Below are 18070 nucleotides of genomic sequence, written 5' to 3'. Positions count from 1 at the left end.
TAGGATCAAAACATAGTAACTTTGATCTTAAGCCGCGAAATGTCTGATTTGTTCCATGTAAAGAACTTTTATAAATATATATATATGTATGTTTGTGTGTGTGTATGTGTGTATATATAACAAATATGCAACATGTATTTGGTATATATATCAGGGCAAAAAGCTTTCTTGTAGATCCTTGTAAGGAGTTGTGGAAAGTGTCTATTTTTCTACTCTTCTCATGGGGGGTACATCAGTGATGGATTTTATTCTGCAAATAGGTGACTGACGTCTTCAAAATAAACTGCTTTGATAGAAAGCTTTTGCTGTTCCCGTGCTCCTTTTTTGATCTCCTGTGTTTCTTTTCTTTTTTTTTGTATGGTCCTTTTTAAAGAAGTGGCCAATTCACTAGTATTCAGTCATTATAACAATTCAATTGAATTGGTGTGGGCTGTAGATATGCTTTAAGTATAAGATCTATATAGAGAAAGATATAAAGATTGGTTCTGGTTCTGCTGGAAACCAGTCTGAATTTAACCTCAACCACAACATTAAGTCAGGAATAGAATTTAGTACGGTCATGCACCGTTCTGGAATGGATCATTTTAGATTGGTCATCACTAGTAGTGCTGTGCACCATAGTCACGAGAAGGAAGACTTCTCCAATTCAGCTGGCCAGCTTACTGTGTGGTCTGGCCTAAGGCATGTCTGACTGTCTTTTAGTAGTAGTGTGTGCTTTATGTACAATGTTAAAGCAACATTAAACATATCTAGTGGGCACACCCTTCTGAGCAACTTTATGTTAAGGTTTTTTTTGTTTGTCCTTGGGCTCTGGTAAAAACTTCAGGTAGTCATTTGAATTTGTTGCACTGAACATAGGTCACTGAACCAACAATCTCACATAAATGTCTTTATTTTTCAAAGGTATGCTATAATATAAAGGGACAGGAAGAAGGCAAAAAAAAAAAAAAAACACTGAAAATATGCTCAACAATACAAAACTGACAAGAACGAACAACTCATTAGCTTACTCTCTGAGCATCCACTTCCATGATTGGGGACGGCCGTCACCAGGCTGTTGATTTTCCTCGAACAGGACTAGCCATGAACCTGAGCGCAGTGGGCTCTGGAGCGAACCTGGCCCGGGTCTGGGTGCCAGATGTCTGGGAAGACCAGGCGTCGGTCCAGAGTCCCCTGCCCAGAGGGCGACTGCCAGGACTTAATGACACCGACAAATAGAATCAAGACGGCAGCTTTCTCGAAACAGAACCGATGTCGGGAAGAACAAATGAAACATTTCTCTGAAATGGTGGGCTGCACCTGCGAGCTGCGACGCGTGGGCGCTACGGCAACTGGGATGGATTAGGTCTAACCGGTTTTGTCGTGTTGGTGTCGAGGGTGAACGAGCTTGTGGGTAATATGTGGGGCGACTAAGCGCTCACCATCTGACAGGCATAGATATTGTACCCTCCTGTGGGGACTAGTTCAGGGACGTTGTTGGGGCACAACGGGTTTAAACTATAGACCTTGTCAGCGTCATTGACCTTTTTCAAAAGGAGAACCAAAACAACATCTGATAACAAGCAATCATCAGCCTACAAGACCTCTTCCATCTTTTAGCTGCTATTTCTTTTAATTCAAAAACATTTTTTTTTGTCTCCAAAGCAATAGATGTTGGTTGGGGTTGGTGGGTGGGGGTCCAGGGGGTGTGGTTACACATGGACAGGTTGTTGAGGCGAGGTGGTTCTGGAAGAGGGATGGGTGCGATCTAGATTCAGGTTTGGGTCCTGGTTGGGGTTCAGCTGCAGTAATACTGGCCCGCGTTGGCCCGCCGTCTCTTGCGGCTCTGCTGCTCCTCAAAGAACTGACGGATGTCCTCTGGGGTCACGACCTGTACAGGAGAACGAGAGGAGACCAGGTGAGATGCAGGTCCATATAGCGGTCTGACTTAACATCTTGATCAATCAAGAAGGACTGAATCAAGGCAGCCTTGGAGTTATTTCAGTTTGAGAAGTACATAACATACAACATGAAATTCCAAGAAACTCAAGTTCAGTCACGCCTAGGGGTGTAAAGGTACACATTCGTACATTTATGCACACAATGAGTGCGTTTACATGGACATTAATATTCCGAATATGGACCTTATTCTGAATATTGACAATATTCAGAATAAAATGTTTACATGAGTCATTAAAAGAATACTCCGTTCATATTCCCGTTTACATGACACGCAGCATACTCTGATTAAGGAAAGTTCTAACGTGCCTTCCCTGAATGTTTCCATAGTAACTTTATCATTAGCTATGCTGCCACATAGCCTACTGTATGTATGCCACATAGCCTACTGTATGTAGGGCACTGATAAAGACAACAACATTTACCACCGTGATGAACCCTAAGGGCAGTGGTTAAATGTGCCCCTTACTTCAAGGGGGCACCCAGATGCTGATTTCATGGCTTTAGGTGTGTAAGTGTAAATGGACAAGTGGACTCACCTTTCCTTCTGCTGCGAACCTCTGCAGATAATCCCTCAGCTCGGTCTTCAGGTCGTTATACTCTGAAATTAAAAATTAAACTCAAAATGTTTACTGAACGGCCAAGGTGACTTACAAGTTTCCTGTGACTAAGTAAAACAGCACCTACATAATGCTATTCTAAACCATTCTACCGATTTACAAATTTTTGGGGGGGGTTTTGCCCTAAGACTAGACGTTACGAGACACAAATGTGCCTTTTCATTTTCCTCTATATTGCTACACCACCTAGCTCTTCCTCTTGATCTCTTTTCATCCTTATTTTCCCCTCTCTTCTGTCAGAAAGATTACCCCCCCCCCCCCTCAAATCTCATCCACTTCACTCTCTCTTCCACTCGACTTCTACCTATTCTCTCATTCTCTGTCCTCACGGTCCTCACCGTAGATGATGTCCAGTTGCTGGACGCGGTTGAGGGTGTTGAAGGCCGACATGAGCGGGTCCTGTCCCCCTGACTCGCGCTCCTGCTCCGTGCTCTTGCCTTTGGTCTCGTACGCCAGCACCGTGTCCGACTCGTCCAGCAGGAAGCCCACCTCCGCTGTCTCAAACGTCCTCTGCAGGGGCACAGGAAGAGACAAAAGACCCTTAGTCCAGTTATACAGATCCAATCCACATAGAGGAAGTACTGTACAAGAACCCAGCACACATCACCATCAGTTTCAACATTAGATCTAAATGTGTATAAAAGTGTGTATAAGAAAAGCATTAAAAACTACAATGCTGTGCTGTCTAATCCTGTCTTCACCATTTACCATGATGGGTAGAAAGACCACACACAACTGTGACTATATTCCAATATCTAAGGAGGTTCACACGTCCTTAGTCTGGGGGAGGCCAGGTACCTTGCAGCTGTTGCAGGAGCAGAGGCGGGAGCGCCATCCGGAGGGCCAGAAGACAGCCCCCTCCTGCTCACGGCTCCTCCCCTCAGCTTGCAGCTCCTTCAGACCACACCCTGTGTCTCTAGAGCCTCCGCCCTCTGACTCCGAGTGCTTCCTCTTGCAGCTAGCAGTCCCGTTCACCTTGGCCTGTGGACACAGATGTTCTTTTTCTTTCACATTCACCAGCACTCACGAACATGGAATAAGATATGGTTCCAAATTGCTTCTCATTGTATTTTTCCCCCTAGCGACTTTTATAGTGGAAGGCATGGTTATGGTTATTGGGCAGACACCTTGTATTTCCATACTACTCTACCACCCAACCAGATAAATTAAGGAACAGCATTTACAACATCGTATTGACACTAAACATAATAGTAAATTGATTATGCTAATCTGCTTACATATTATTGCAACTTCCAGGAAAGCATAATTTAGCAAGATGAGAGGACCATTCTTAGCCTGACTCTGCCTGTCTACGTACTTCCGCTCAATTTCTTTTCCCTACAGTATTCCTTCTGGAATAGCTAGATCCACCTTTGTTTACTCCGGCAAGAGCACCTCTGTCCAACCAACGAAGCAAGGGCATTCCTGAGAGCGATTACGTTTAAGTTGCAAGCGTATCATTATCGTTGTGTCCCCCGTGGTCAACATACGTCATTACCGAACGTTAGTGATTGAACTCCAAGCATCCACTAACTAGAAAATACACGTTGGCCAGTGGATCTACACCAGACTCTCCACGAGGAGGGGCCTCTCTCATTCGTCTTTTTATCTATCCTCCCTTCCTTCCTCAGTCCTCGTTCCCGCTAATCTAAAGAATGATGGGGTGGCAACAATGGGATAGTTTATTCAGTGTTCTTTATAGATCAGTAGGAACAAGCCTGGAGGACCGGGCATCGAGGATCGAGGAGAGAGGTTGAGAGGGGGCCATGGTCTCCAAGCTAAATTTTCTAGACTAACCCAAAAACCTTGAAATGATTTCTAGCACCACCTTGTGGAAAGGACCAAAAACACATCTAGTCAGTACACGGCCATCTACAGAACTCGTCTTTACATCTGACCCAGAAACAGTTTGGGGTAACTACGCTCCAGGTATAGCCAACTAAACGGCTTCTTTGTGTGTATTACAAAAAGACACATTGACCTGGTGTGTAAAATGTATGAATTTAAAGAACCCTGGGCATTTTAAAAACACATTTCCTTTGTGTGTGTGTGTGTGTGTGTGTGTCTGTGTCACCTTCTCTCCCTTAGGACTCCCAGAGGCCATCTCCCCCCTGCTCTTCTCCTCTGTGTCGTCTGCCTCCTTCTTGACCTCTCCCTCCGACTTGCATGCGCCTTCTTTGGTCACAGGAGAGACTAGGGACAAATTGTGCATCAAGGGCCATACTTGTTTTAGACTGGGTTTTCTTACCTCATTCTTTTAACCGAATCTCTGTAAACCGTACCTCTAAATAATAAAAAGCATTTTCCCAAGGGTTGTATTTCAGAAACTACAACTATAATGTACGGTAGAGGTGGTGTGTCAGCAAATAAAGGAAATATTGAACTACTATGATTATAGTAAATACTAGAACTGATAGTAAGTATTTGTAGTTGTAGTAGTAGTTATTGTTGGCTAAAAGACAAGCAAGGGGGTCTATCAAATATACACCTCTAACTTTGAAATAACGTACTACAAAAATGTTAATAACACAACATAAATAAGTCATTGTTGCAGAGCAGAGCAGACATACCTGCAATGTGTGCAGCATAGGTCCATAGGAAGGGAGCTTTCTTCATGCAGGACTCACACACCATCTCCTGCAGCTCCACACTCTCTGGTACATCACAGCCCAGGTGCTGCAAAGACAACAGTCCAAACAGTAAGCTAATATTACCCTTGAGTATTGACTTAGTTACACTGTGTAGCTAAGCTATCCTGCAGCCACACTAAATACGCCCATTCCTGTGGTCTGCTAACAGTGAGACAGGACATCAACAGCAGTGGCACTTGACCATCATGGTCTCTTTAATAATAATAATAATAATAATAATAATAATAATAACAATAATAAAATAAAAAATAATCATGCAATTCCTGGGGCATGTGTAAAACCTGATATTTGCATACGAGCCATGTTTCATGTTGACGTAAAACACACAGACACTCTACTTCCTTCTAAGAATCCTATCTGTCCCTGCCACGTCAGAACCCAGAGAGCAGAGACCTTACCCGGCCATGGAGCCAGTCCTCGCAGACCACACACTGGATCATCTCATCTGCAACCTAGAAGAGGCACATAAAGTCGGAAGTCAGTTGGATTTCACCACAAAGCTTAAAAGGCGAGGACAAAGCATGTACCCCACCCACTGACCGACATCATGATTGAAAGGCTAAAAATTGTGCATAGCAGTTAACACATCCTACGTCATCAGAATTGTACATCGGTCACTGCATTCTTTACATCAGTAATAATACGCATGTGACAAATAAACATCCTTGTATCCTTGAATTCCATCACACATGCCATTATATTTTGATACAACTGTTTCAAAATATATGCCCCGAGGAGAATTTACTGTATACAGACAACAAGACAGAGGGGTCCATATCATACCTGGTCCTCAGTATCTGGGTATGGGCGGTTGCAAGTGCAGTAAAGACCAAAGAAGTTGTGGCTATACGTATTATCAGTGTTCAGCTCATCTTTCTCCTACAGAGAGGAAAACAGAGAATGGACAACCTGATGTAAATATTCTGACATATCTTATTTCTTACACTCAAACACTCAAGCAGAGAGAGGGGAAAAAATGATACCTACTTGAAACAATTTGCATTCCTTATCCCCAAACTTTGAATTTCCACAGTCACAACGGAAATTCCTGTAAATAAGAGGAGTATATATATTTACTACGTGACTTGTAAAAATACACTGAATACGCTAAACTTGCACTGGCTCTATCTCCCCACACACCACCATTCAAAACAAATTCAAATACACTGGACTTAACTGTAATGTTACTGAACCATATAGCGCAAAATAACGTTTGTGTTTGAAGCGTGATCTCACCTCTTTGTGTAAAGCTCATACAAATCATGACCTTCGTGACACTTGTAAGAGCAGGCCAGGCAGATTCCGGCAGGCTCGCCTCCCTTTGGTGTGCAGGTACTGCATGCGTACAAAGCCTGTCGCTTGACGTACCCCTGAGACAACAAGAAAATCAAAACATCACATCACATTCATGCAGAACGGAGTGGAGTCAAGAACGGACTTGACTCCGTTATTGGGAGCTGAACATCTATTTTGTATCACTGGCTATCGGACATCGAACCCCCAATCATGTACGACTCTTGAAATCTCGGAAAGTTTAAAATGTAAGTAAGAGGCTGTGCCAGGGATATGAAAACAAACAACAAAGCGTAATCACGTCGGTTGCCACCATCCATGCCGAGAACTAGCTGTGAGGTTACTCGAGTGAAATTCTGAGTTTACATACAGACTACTCACCTCTGGGTAAGAACATTTCTCCGCGTCACTGCCAGCGAGAACAGCAGATGCTTCTTCTTCCAACTCCTCATCCTCCTCTAGTACATCAACCAGAGAAACAGTAGCTTCGTCTCCCTCGTTTGCCGCCATCCTTGAAGAAGTGGAAGTGAAAAAAAGATAAATGCAACTTCCTGTTCCAGGGTAACACTGCTTTGCGAGAACCACCCAACAGGGGCCACTCAGACCACAAAAATCGGATAATTCGTATAACTGCGTGAGGAAAATAAAAGCAGAGTATGAGCAATTTTATAAGCAAGTAATTGAATCCGCTGAGCTAGATAAATTAGCAAGCTATTGCATGTCGCTGTCCGTGCTGATTCCGTCGACCGTTCTCTACAAGATAACAACATCCGTTACATTTCCGGATTATGTAAATATTTTCCATATTGGCGGGAAATTCTGAAAACGTAATAAAGGACTTTCTCCTGCTTTTGTTATTATTTGTCACCTTTGTTGTTTTGCGTAGGGATATTATTTGTCAGCTTGACTAACAGTATATGTTTTTATAGCATTGCATGGTTTGATTCGTACAGCATTGCACACATTAACAACAAAACACTTGACGATATATTTCAGGTCACGCTATGAAAAAATAAACTGGAAATCCGAAAAATACGGGCTTTTCTGGTACTGAAATGAGCATGCAATATATTCTACTTGTAACGCGTCTGTTGACACTTGATAAGGCCCTTTGCTTTGATGTTCTGCTGTCTGAAAAGCAAATGTCACAGTTGAAAGGTTAAAGTTCATAGGCATCATGGCAACAACTGAATTAAGGGGAACGTTGAAATACAGAGATGGGAAAACCAATGAATTTACAGTGAAAACAGAAAACAACCTCAAATCAATGATAACTGGGATTAAGAAACTGAACGCTGACGTCTCAGATGTTCTAACAGATCTTGTTTTAAAAGAAAGGGGAAACGATAAAGGAGATATACAAGTTGACGGTAAGACAGGCACAAATTACTTGCAGCTAGTTCTAACATTAGCTGACAGATATCATTACGTTAGCTAGCTGTTGCCAACATATAACACTTTAGCAAGGTAGCCAGTGGATGATTCTCGTTCAGCAGACTCTAGGCTTGAAACAAATTAGCAAGGTCATGCTTGGTTTGAAAAATCTCCAGGCAATTTACTGATTAGGCTTAATGTTAGCGAACTGCTGAGTACTCCAAATACAGAGGGGAGGCTTAACGTTAGCTTGGTTAGCTTGCTGTGTTTGATGACAAAATAGCTTCGCTGTACGTGATGGCTAACAAGACAGTTAGCTGGTTAACGCAGCCAATGGGCAGTTTGGTTTTATTATGCCATTCTAACCATTAAAACCAACTGACAAACGTTAGCTGTAGAAGTGTGGAAACTGGCTAGTTGATGCATCGTATGCATAGCCTAGCTGAGCTAAGAGGAGTATCTACTTCACTCTGTAAAGTTAGCACTGCTAGCTGCTAGCATTAATGTTATCGACATGATTGGTAATTTTAACGATAGTCATATAACGTTGATTGACAGTAGAAATACCTGGACAGAAAGTACGAAAGTACAGAAATCTTTCCAACGTTACCTTAGCTCTTGTAACGTTTATGGACCGAGCTGTCCGTATGGATTCGCGACGGAGATGGGTCGTGGAAGCTAATGCTTCACTGAAATGGGGACAGTTATAGGTAATGCTAGGACCCACACTAGCACTACTAGTTTGTCTCCCACTTGAGTGGCTTTGAATTCTGAAATCGTAGAACGAAGGATAGCGAAGATACGAGCGTTACCATAGCGTTACCCTGATGCTGTTGCCATTCAAACCAATGACTTGATGTCATTTCTTCAAACACATATTTTTCAGCATTATGACGTCCTTAGTGTATCCCATTATTATGTCATCATTCATGAAAAATGAAGCGCATGAATTGTGACCTGCCAATTCTGATGTTATTGATATTCTTAAAGTTGAGAAATTATTTATTGACTGATTCATAACTTCAGTCGTAGGCTAGTTCCTTCTTATACAATACAATCCTTTATTACTAATATGCATATTTTAATTTTGACGTTTCATTACAGACGAAGATGAGGACGACAGTGATGGAGAGATGGATGAAGAAACTCAGAAGAAATCGAAGATCTTACCATCCAGTCCAGAGCCTCCAACTAAACGGTTAAAAACATTAAGGCCCTGAGAGTACTTGTCTCTGCTCCGCTCCAAACTGTTGATGGGATCTGAAGGTCCCCATTATCCCAGGGGCGATAGAGGCGCCCTGTGCCTCTGAGACTGGACATCAACTTGAGTACTTCATTGTTGAAGGCTTTACAGTTGTACAGGAATGTGCTTAGTACCACGTCTCCTCAGCCCCTTTGCCCATTCATGATGTTTCTGGGTTTTCCTCTTAATGCAAACTGAACTTTTTGTTACAGGTTAGATATGGCAGTTTTGTCTTTTTGCCAAAAGTTTTCAATGAGTCATCTATTCTGGCATAGATTCAAGGTAACCACATCACAATGTGATAAATATGACTGTGTGTGTTGAATGTTTTGCACTGAAGTGGGCTGTATATGTTCAACCCAAGATGAACGGCGGTTTCAGAAACAGAAATAAATTCAAGCATGTATTTTTCCAAATCCAGACTTTAATCACAGTGCATTTTGATTAGAAAGGCAGTTAAAATGTCCCAACATAAATGTACACACACTACAAATGTACACACAAAAGCCCTTAAGAGACAACGCCATTCTTTTAGAAGAAAAAAAAATATTTTCCTTTAAATCATTTAGTTAGAAATGAGATCATCCCAAGAAAGACAACGCAAGACAAAAATGTTATCTCACTGCTGAGAGGCAGTGCCTTTGTGGGCAAGACTTACATTTCCTATTTCCCAATACTAAGAGGGAAATGGTATTTGGCTTCAACAACTGTGACACTGTGCAGCTGCATTCTGTGGTCACAACTGACATGGTAATATCTATTAACCCATCTCCCGAAGTCACCCACAGAGCAACGGCTACACGGTCAGTCAGCTGACGACTGCCATGAAGCTTCTAGCGGCACTCCTACAAGGCCATTTTGAGCAACAGCAGGGAGGTGGCTGACTATAAAAGAACTGTCACAAAGGGCTAATGTTCCTTTTCTTTTTATAACACTCATTCTGTAGGATTTGGATACATGTGTGTGTGTCTATTCTGTGTCTCATCACAATGTGTGCTCATGAGCAGAAGCTTAGAAATCAGAGCAGATGAACATGCTTAAGGTGGCAACGTCTCATTCCGAACACCCAGCGCTAAAGGATGTGACAGATGATGCACCCCAAATTACTATTTTCATAACACCATTATAATTTTTTTTTTTTTTAAAAAGGGTGTAAAAAAGTTGTGTTCTCTGTTCCCCAGATGAAGATGCTGTTTAAACTTAGAAGTGCTAACTGGTTTAAGTGCTAGACATGACCATTTCCAAACAGTTCCTCCTTAGAACACTCCCTTTGGCTTGCATTCATAGGACATCCATGTATAAACTCATGGATCGCTCCTCACATAAGTTGTTAACATGAGTATTCTTTCCTATTGGTTGGCTTTTCTATACACATCTCAGGTGAAATGATACAATCACCCAGAACATTCTTTGAAAGATCCAGTTAAGAAAGCAACATATTTTAAAACCAATTGGGAAAATATAAATGGGCAGTTATTGATCTTCATATGTCCCAACTTTGATTAACCATAAACAACTATGGACTCTGGTAATCCTGATTCCTATACTACACAAATTCAAATAAAATAGAAAAACCTCTTAAATATAGTCAATAATTTATAATCTTGTTAAAATGGCACACATGGTATGTAATGCAATGTGCTGAAAACATCCAGTAAAAATGAATTTCTGAAAGCAACTGATACTAACTCTGGCATTGAATCTGGAAAGAAAAGGCCGATGATTATCACAGTGTTCACTACGATAGGACCACTCCTAAAGAATAAGTCAACACTTAATACTGAACATTCACTAGGAACTGAATGCTTTTAAGTTCCAATCTGGCTTTCACCACTGAAGATATGCTTGTGCTGTTGACCAAGCCAGCTGGGGAGGGAGATGTAATAAAAACATTCAGTTACGTGTGGAACAACACTATCAGCATCACACAAAGAACTTGAAAAATACACCAGCAAAACATAACTTCACTAAAAAGTTGTTTTGTTGCTATTATTAATCATATAAATATGTAATTTTGTACCTTAAATCAGATGTACCAGATTAACCTGTATGCCAAACTTTTCATAAAGACACATTTTATATATTTATATATATATATATATAAAAAAAGACCTCTGAAAAAACAGTGAAGAGTTCTAAAGTGAACAACAGCCCCATAGCTTTGTTACACTGACTCAATATCTGCACCAGACGAAGAATAATACACTATCCAGTTTGGTGCAGTCTTTCTTCGGAATATGAATCAGAAACATATACAAAAGAGTGAAATCACTAGACAGTGTTTAGAGATCCTGACACCAACATTAAAAAAAAAAAAAAACTCCACAGAAAATGTCTCCCCAAAACACTGAACCAGTGCATAAGGAGTGTTACACTGAACCCCTACAAAATTTGCATTGTTGCACAGAAGCTTGCTGATAAACACACTGGCTACACATCTACCTGTCCAATGTCACTACCATCAGCGCTTCAGTGTCATGATTCCCCCCATCCCCCCAACGTCTCATCGGTCTCCATGGTCTCTCAGGTGTCAATCAGCTGCAGCCTGCTGATCTGATTGGATGCCTTGGTGAAAGTTTGGTGACGATTGCACAGCACCGCAATGCATATGGGCAGAATGCAATAGCCCACGGTCTTGGGGTCGGCACGGGTGCAAGAGTACAGGAAGAGGAACACCTGGAGGTAGGGGAGCAGGAAGAGGACGGCCCACACCCAGAACGGCAGGAGCAGCAGACGGGTCTTCAAACTCTGGAGCCATGGGACCGAGGAGGAGGAGGACCCTGTGGTAGCCACACCAGCATGGTCCCCTGGCAGAGGGGTTTGAACCACTGGTGCCTTCTCCACAAGAGCCAGTGTGAGCCGATTATATGTCTGGTTGATCTCAAACACATAATACACAGCAGCCACACTGGCTAGCAGGTAAAGTCCCACTCCGATCCAGCCCATCCGCTGACGGAAATTCATCATTCTCCATACTCTTCTCTATAAGACAGAACATATTGAACTAGAGAATGTAATTCCAGGGAAATTACGAGTGCATGAAAATGCAAAAATGTATAGATACAGTAGATAATGTAGATATAGTTACTAAGGTGTAGCTAGGGTAAACATGGTGGTTGCATAGTTTAAAGAAAGCTGATAGTGTGAAGGTAGACAGTTTAAAGCTTAAACATTACAGTTCTAACTGAACTAATGATTTCTAGCAGTTATGCTAAAAATGCTAACAATGCTAACTATGCTAACCAGGCTGATTAGCTAACTTAGCTAATCATTTCTAACAGTTATGCTAAAAATGCTAACTATGCTAACAATGCTAACTATGCTAACAATGCTAACCAGGTTGATTAGCTAACTTAGCTAACCATTTCTAGCAGTTATGCTAAAAATGCTAACTATGCTAACAATGCTAACCATGCTAACTAGCTAACTTGCTAGTGAGGACTTTTATTTTGAAACATTTGTTGATAGGGTATCTATGGTGGCCACTATCAGGAATAAAGAAGTTACTGTAGTAAAATCATGTTGGTTGCTATGGAAACGGTCATAAACGCTTAATTTTAATGGTTGCTATGTTGGTTGCTAGGTACATGGAGGTTTCATGTAGTTGACTGGAGGCATAGTTGATGATAACTGACAGTTGGAATGGTTGAACAGTTAAATAGTTGAGTAGTTTCAATGGTTAAATGATTTAATAGTGTATTATTGCAGTGAGGACTTTTATTTTGAAACAGTTGTGGACAGAGGAAACAGTTTAACAGGATATGTGTAGTCTTCAGAGAGATTGTATGCTTAAAGCCTGATAGAGAGAGAGCTGCTGCAGGTGGGGCTGGCCACCTGGCATAAGATTCTAATTGCCCTATTATGATGTCATAATCCAATGTTAAGTCTATGGGAGAAAAAATGTTTTAAAAAATTAATATAAATTCAACGATAAAGTTTTCAAAGTTGAAAAATACAAAGCTGAAGTCACCTAAGTAAGACCTACGCAGCGCAGTTTGAACGAAGTTTCTACGTTAAACGGTTGAAGCTGAATTGGACGCACAAAAACGTTAGAAGAAAAATAAAAATAAAAACTAGAAATGCAATTCCAAGGAATTACCAGTGCATGAAAATGCAAAAATAGATAGATAATGTAGATATGGTTACTAAGGTGTAGCTAGGGTAAACATGGTGGTTGCATAGTTTACAGAGAGTTGATAGTGTGAAGGTAGACAGTTTAAAGATGAAACATTCCAGTTCTAACTTAACTAATGATTTCTATTCATGTTAAAATGTTGATTAGGTAACTTAGCTAATGATTTCTAGCAGTTACGCTAAAAATGATAATTATGCTAGCAATGCTAACTTTACTAACAAAGCTAACCAGGTTGATTAGCTAACTTAACCAATGATTTCTAGCAGTAATTCTAAAAATGCTAACTATGCTAACAATACTAAATTTGCTAACAATGCTAACCAGGTTGATTAGCTAACTTAGTTGATGATTTTTTGCAGTTATGTTAAAAATGCTAACTATGCTAACCATGCTAACTAGCTAACTTGCTAGTGAGGACTTTTATTTTGAAACATTTGTTGCTAGGGTATCCATGGTGGCCACTATCAGGAAACAAGAAGTTACTGCAGTATAATCATGTTGGTTGCTATGGAAACGGTCATAAACGCTTAATTTCAATGGTTGCTATGTTGGTTGCTAGGTACATGGAGGTCTCATGTAGTTGACTGGAGGCATAGTTGATGATAACTGACAGTGGGAATGGTTGAACGGTTAAATAGATGAGTAGTTTCAATGGTTAAATGATTTAATAGTGTATTATTGCAGTGAGGACTTTTATTTTGAAACAGTTGTGGACAGAGGAAGTTTAACAGGATATGTAGTCTTCACAGAGAATGTATGCTTAAAGCCTGAGAGAGAGAGAGAGCTGCTGCAGCTGGCCTGGCCACCTGGCATAAGATTCTAATTGCCCTATTATGATGTCATAATGTAATGTTAAGTCTATGGGGAAATCTTAATAGTTTTTAATTTATAATTTAAAAAGTATAAAAGTTACAAAGTTGAAAAATACAAAGCCCACATCGCGTAAGTAAGACCTACGCAACAAAGTTTGAATGAAGTTTCTACGTTAAACGGTTGAAGCTCCATTAAGTGCGTTAGAAGAAGAATAATAATAAGAAAAAGCCTAGGAAGAACAGTACAGTGCATTTTCATGCACTGTAACTAGAGAATGTAATTCCAGGGAAATTACGAGTGCATGAAAATGCAAAAATGTATAGATACAGTAGATAATGTAGATATAGTTACTAAGGTGTAGCTAGGGTAAACATGGTGGTTGCATAGTTTAAAGAAAGCTGATAGTGTGAAGGTAGACAGTTTAAAGCTTAAACATTACAGTTCTAACTGAACTAATGATTTCTAGCAGTTATGCTAAACATGCTAACAATGTTCACTATGCTAACAATGCTAACCAGGTTGATTAGCTAACTTAGCCAATCATTTCTAACAGTTATGCTAAAAATGCTAACTATGCTAACAATGTTAACTGTGCTAACAATGGTAACCAGGTTGATTAGCTAACTTAGCTAATCATTTCTAGCAGTTATGCTAAAAATGCTAACTATGCTAACAATGCTAACCATGCTAACTAGCTAACTTGCTAGTGAGGACTTTTATTTTGAAACATTTGTTGATAGGGTATCTATGGTGGCCACTATCAGGAATAAAGAAGTTACTGTAGTAAAATCATGTTGGTTGCTATGGAAACGGTCATAAACACTTAATTTTAATGGTTGCTATGTTGGTTGCTAGGTACATGGAGGTTTCATGTAGTTGACTGGAGGCATAGTTGATGATAACTGACAGTTGGAATGGTTGAACAGTTAAATAGTTGAGCAGTTTCAATGGTTAAATGATTTAATAGTGCATTATTGCAGTGAGGACTTTTATTTTGAAAAAGTTGTGGACAGAGGAAGTAGTGAAACAGGATCTGTAGTCTTAATGAGATTGTATGCTTAAAAGCCTGAGAGAGAGAGAGAGCTGCTGCACCTGGACTGGCCACCTGGCATAAGATTCTAATTGCCCTATTATGATGTCATAATGTAATGTTAAGTCTATGGGGAAATTTTAATAGTTTTTATTTAATAGTTCAAAAAGTATAAAAGTTACAAAGTTGAAAATTACATAGCTGAAGTCACCTAAGTAAGACCTACGCAGCGCAGTTTGAATGAAGTTTTTACGTTAAACGGTTGAAGCTGAATTGCACGCACAAAAAGCGTTAGAAGAATATCAATAACTAGAGAATGTAATTCCAGGGAAATTACGAGTGCATGAAAATGCAAAAATGTATAGATACAGTAGATAATGTAGATATAGTTACTAAGGTGTAGCTGGGGTAAACATGGTGGTTGCATAGTTTAAAGAAAGCTGATAGTGTGAAGGTAGACAGTTTAAAGCTTAAACATTACAGTTCTAACTGCACTAATGATTTCTAGCAGTTATGCTAAAAATGCTAACAAGGTTGATTAGCTAACTTAGCTAATCATTTCTAACAGTTATGCTAAAAATGCTAACTATGCTAACAATGTTAACTATGCTAACAATGCTAACAAGGTTGATTAGCTAACTTAGCTAATCATTTCCAACAGTTATGCTAAAAATGCTAACTATGCTAACAATGCTAATTATGTTAACCAGGTTGATTAGCTAACTTAGCTAATCATTTCTAGCAGTTATGCTAAAAATGCTAACTATGCTAACAATGCTAGCCATGCTAACTAGCTAACTTGCTAGTGAGGACTTTTATTTTGAAACATTTGTTGATAGGGTATCTATGGTGGCCACTATCAGGAGTAAAGAAGTTACTGTAGTAAAATCATGTTGGTTGCTATGGAAACGGTCATAAACGCTTCATTTTAACGGTTGCTATGTTGGTTGCTAGGTACATGGAGGTTTCATGTAGTTGACTGGAGGCATAGTTGATGATAACTGACAGTTGGAATGGTTGAACAGTTAAATAGTTGAGTAGTTTCAATGGATAAACGATTAACAGTGCATTATTGCAGTGAGGACTTTTATTTTGAAACAGTTGTGGACAGAGGAAGTATGAAACAGGATCTGTAGTCTTAATGAGATTGTATGCTTAAAGCCTGAGAGAGAGAGAGCTGCTGCACCTGGACTGGCCACCTGGCATAAGATTCTAATTGCCCTATTATGATGTCATAATGTAATGTTAAGTCTATGGGAAAATTTTAATAGTTTTTATTTAATAGTTCAAAAAGTATAAAAGTTACAAAGTTGAAAAATACATAGCTGAAGTCACCTAAGTAAGACCTACGCAGCGCAGTTTGAATGAAGTTTCTACGTTAAACGGTTGAAGCTGAATTGCACGCACAAAAAGCGTTAGAAGAAGAATAATAATCGCCTATAATAATAAGAAGAAACCGGATAACAGTAGAGTGCATTTTCATGCACTCTAATAAGAATAAATCGGATAACAGTAGAGTGCATTTTCATGCACTCTAATAAGAAGATATCGGATAACAGTAGAGTGCATTTTCATGCACTCTAATTATGAGGCGCAGGTAACGAGGAAGTTAAATGAGTTATTCCTTTCACTTACACTCACACTTGTGAAATGAACTCCAATGTAAATCACACTACTTATTGAGTGGGTGTTCTGTAGGACATAAAAGCTACCAACTTTTTCTTGCCTCTACTTTTTCTTTAGACTTTAGACTCACACAATCACCAAACTAAGCAACAGTCTGGGTTGACTCAAGCCTACAGCCTATGATCTCTCATAAAATAGGTAAGCTTAGGTTATGGTATATTACGCACTGTTGCAACATCAGATAACTCATCAACTAACCGTGCTATTGACTTCCTCGTATCTCAACAACACAGACTTGAGGATTTACAAAGCCAAACCAGCAAGCCACTATTACGCTAAACGCATAACGCTAAATGAGGCAGATTACCGACCGTCAGAATTTGGGGAAAATATAGTCACAGTCGTATCGATAAAGCCACCAGCGTGTCAAGAATATTGTTGTATTACGTTACGTTAGCTGTTGATAACGGATGTTTATGTACCAGATGCAGTCGCTTTACTATCGTCTTGCCAGCATTCCGCAGTTTTAGCATGCTAAACCCACACAACTGTACAACTGAGAAAACGTCTCTCTAATGTTAACTATAACGTTAGCATATCAACAACAATGAATTAGTGACAGTTCATGTAAGATATCTAGCTAACATTAGCACTGACAGACTAATGATAAACTAGCCCAAGTTTGTGGTTACTGGCGACCGTGTGGGTTTAATCGATCGGCAGAAACCCACCTTTCACATGTAGAGCAAAGAAGTCCTACCGTTTCTTATTTGCACAGCAAATTCATTCCTTTCTTCCACATGTGTCCAATTTCAGATCACGGAAAACCATTCTCTTGGTTCTCACACTGCTGTCATATGACTAACTAAACTTCCTAAAACGCGATATCCGGGATGTTCTTGTTCTTTACATCATCGTCAGACTCAGAACCGTAACCTAATCATCGCCCTCTAGCGGTAGATTTCATAATCACATGCTGATATGCCGTATATGAGGTTACATCTAGTTCTTTAAATTGTTACATCAAGATGAAACATTGTACCTTTGCATCTGATAAAAAGTAGCCCATGCATAGACTAGCCGAGTATAGCTTATTGACAGTTGTTTCAAACCAAAAGGCTATAATGCCTCTGAAGCTCAATCACTCAAACAACATTAATAATACAAAATGATACAGTAGGCCTATTAGTATATCCTATCAAGAAATAGGCCTAGGCTTATAAACACCTTTTTCAAAGTTTTTTTTTTTTTTTTAATCTTAACATCACTTTTCCTAAATCATTTTGATGGCACATAACCTCATAACATGACCAATGGCACTTCAACCATTGTCTGAGTGGCCCTGTA

At 39.9% G+C, this 18070-nt stretch overlaps 2 protein-coding genes across 3 annotated transcripts; both read right to left on the bottom strand.

Annotated features, from left to right (window-relative positions):
• Nucleotides 1-876: 876 nt before the first annotated feature.
• On the bottom strand, nucleotides 877-8668 carry ubr7 (ubiquitin protein ligase E3 component n-recognin 7). Its single transcript, XM_062550367.1, has 12 exons — nucleotides 8487-8668; nucleotides 6884-7013; nucleotides 6446-6579; nucleotides 6197-6257; nucleotides 5993-6088; nucleotides 5608-5661; nucleotides 5129-5234; nucleotides 4633-4751; nucleotides 3357-3539; nucleotides 2897-3068; nucleotides 2478-2539; nucleotides 877-1870 (listed from the first exon to the last, which is right to left on the bottom strand). The coding sequence occupies exons 2-12, from the start codon at nucleotides 7010-7012 to the stop codon at nucleotides 1778-1780; spliced, it is 1209 nt and encodes a 402-aa protein (XP_062406351.1). The 5' UTR covers nucleotide 7013; nucleotides 8487-8668; the 3' UTR covers nucleotides 877-1777.
• Nucleotides 8669-9523: 855 nt separating this feature from the next.
• Nucleotides 9524-17607, bottom strand: tmem251 (transmembrane protein 251). Of its 2 annotated transcripts, none has more exons than XM_062550368.1 (2): nucleotides 17484-17607; nucleotides 9524-12101 (listed from the first exon to the last, which is right to left on the bottom strand). In XM_062550368.1, exon 2 carries the CDS (start codon nucleotides 12084-12086, stop codon nucleotides 11643-11645), a length of 444 nt encoding a protein of 147 aa, XP_062406352.1. In that variant the 5' UTR covers nucleotides 12087-12101; nucleotides 17484-17607; the 3' UTR covers nucleotides 9524-11642. The 2 variants fall into 2 exon arrangements, with proteins under 2 accessions (XP_062406352.1, XP_062406353.1); XM_062550369.1 differs by having other exon boundaries at nucleotides 17455-17588.
• Nucleotides 17608-18070: the final 463 nt, after the last annotated feature.

This window comes from Sardina pilchardus, chromosome 12, assembly GCF_963854185.1.
Source record: "Sardina pilchardus chromosome 12, fSarPil1.1, whole genome shotgun sequence".
Lineage (NCBI taxonomy): Eukaryota > Metazoa > Chordata > Actinopteri > Clupeiformes > Clupeidae > Sardina > Sardina pilchardus.
Note: the sequence above shows the minus strand (reverse complement) of the source record. Positions and strands in the feature narration are given on the sequence as shown.

Coding starts and splice junctions, on each gene's coding strand:
- tmem251 (XM_062550368.1), bottom strand. CDS start 12,086: ATGATGAATTTCCGTCAGCGGATGGGCTGGATCGGAGTGGGACTTTAC.
- ubr7 (XM_062550367.1), bottom strand. CDS start 7,012: ATGGCGGCAAACGAGGGAGACGAAGCTACTGTTTCTCTGGTTGATGTA. Junction 3,540..4,632: donor GGAGTCCTAAGGGAGAGAAG/GTGACACAGACA, acceptor CTGTGTCCACAG/GCCAAGGTGAACGGGACTGC. Junction 3,069..3,356: donor GCTCCTGCAACAGCTGCAAG/GTACCTGGCCTC, acceptor GTGCCCCTGCAG/AGGACGTTTGAGACAGCGGA.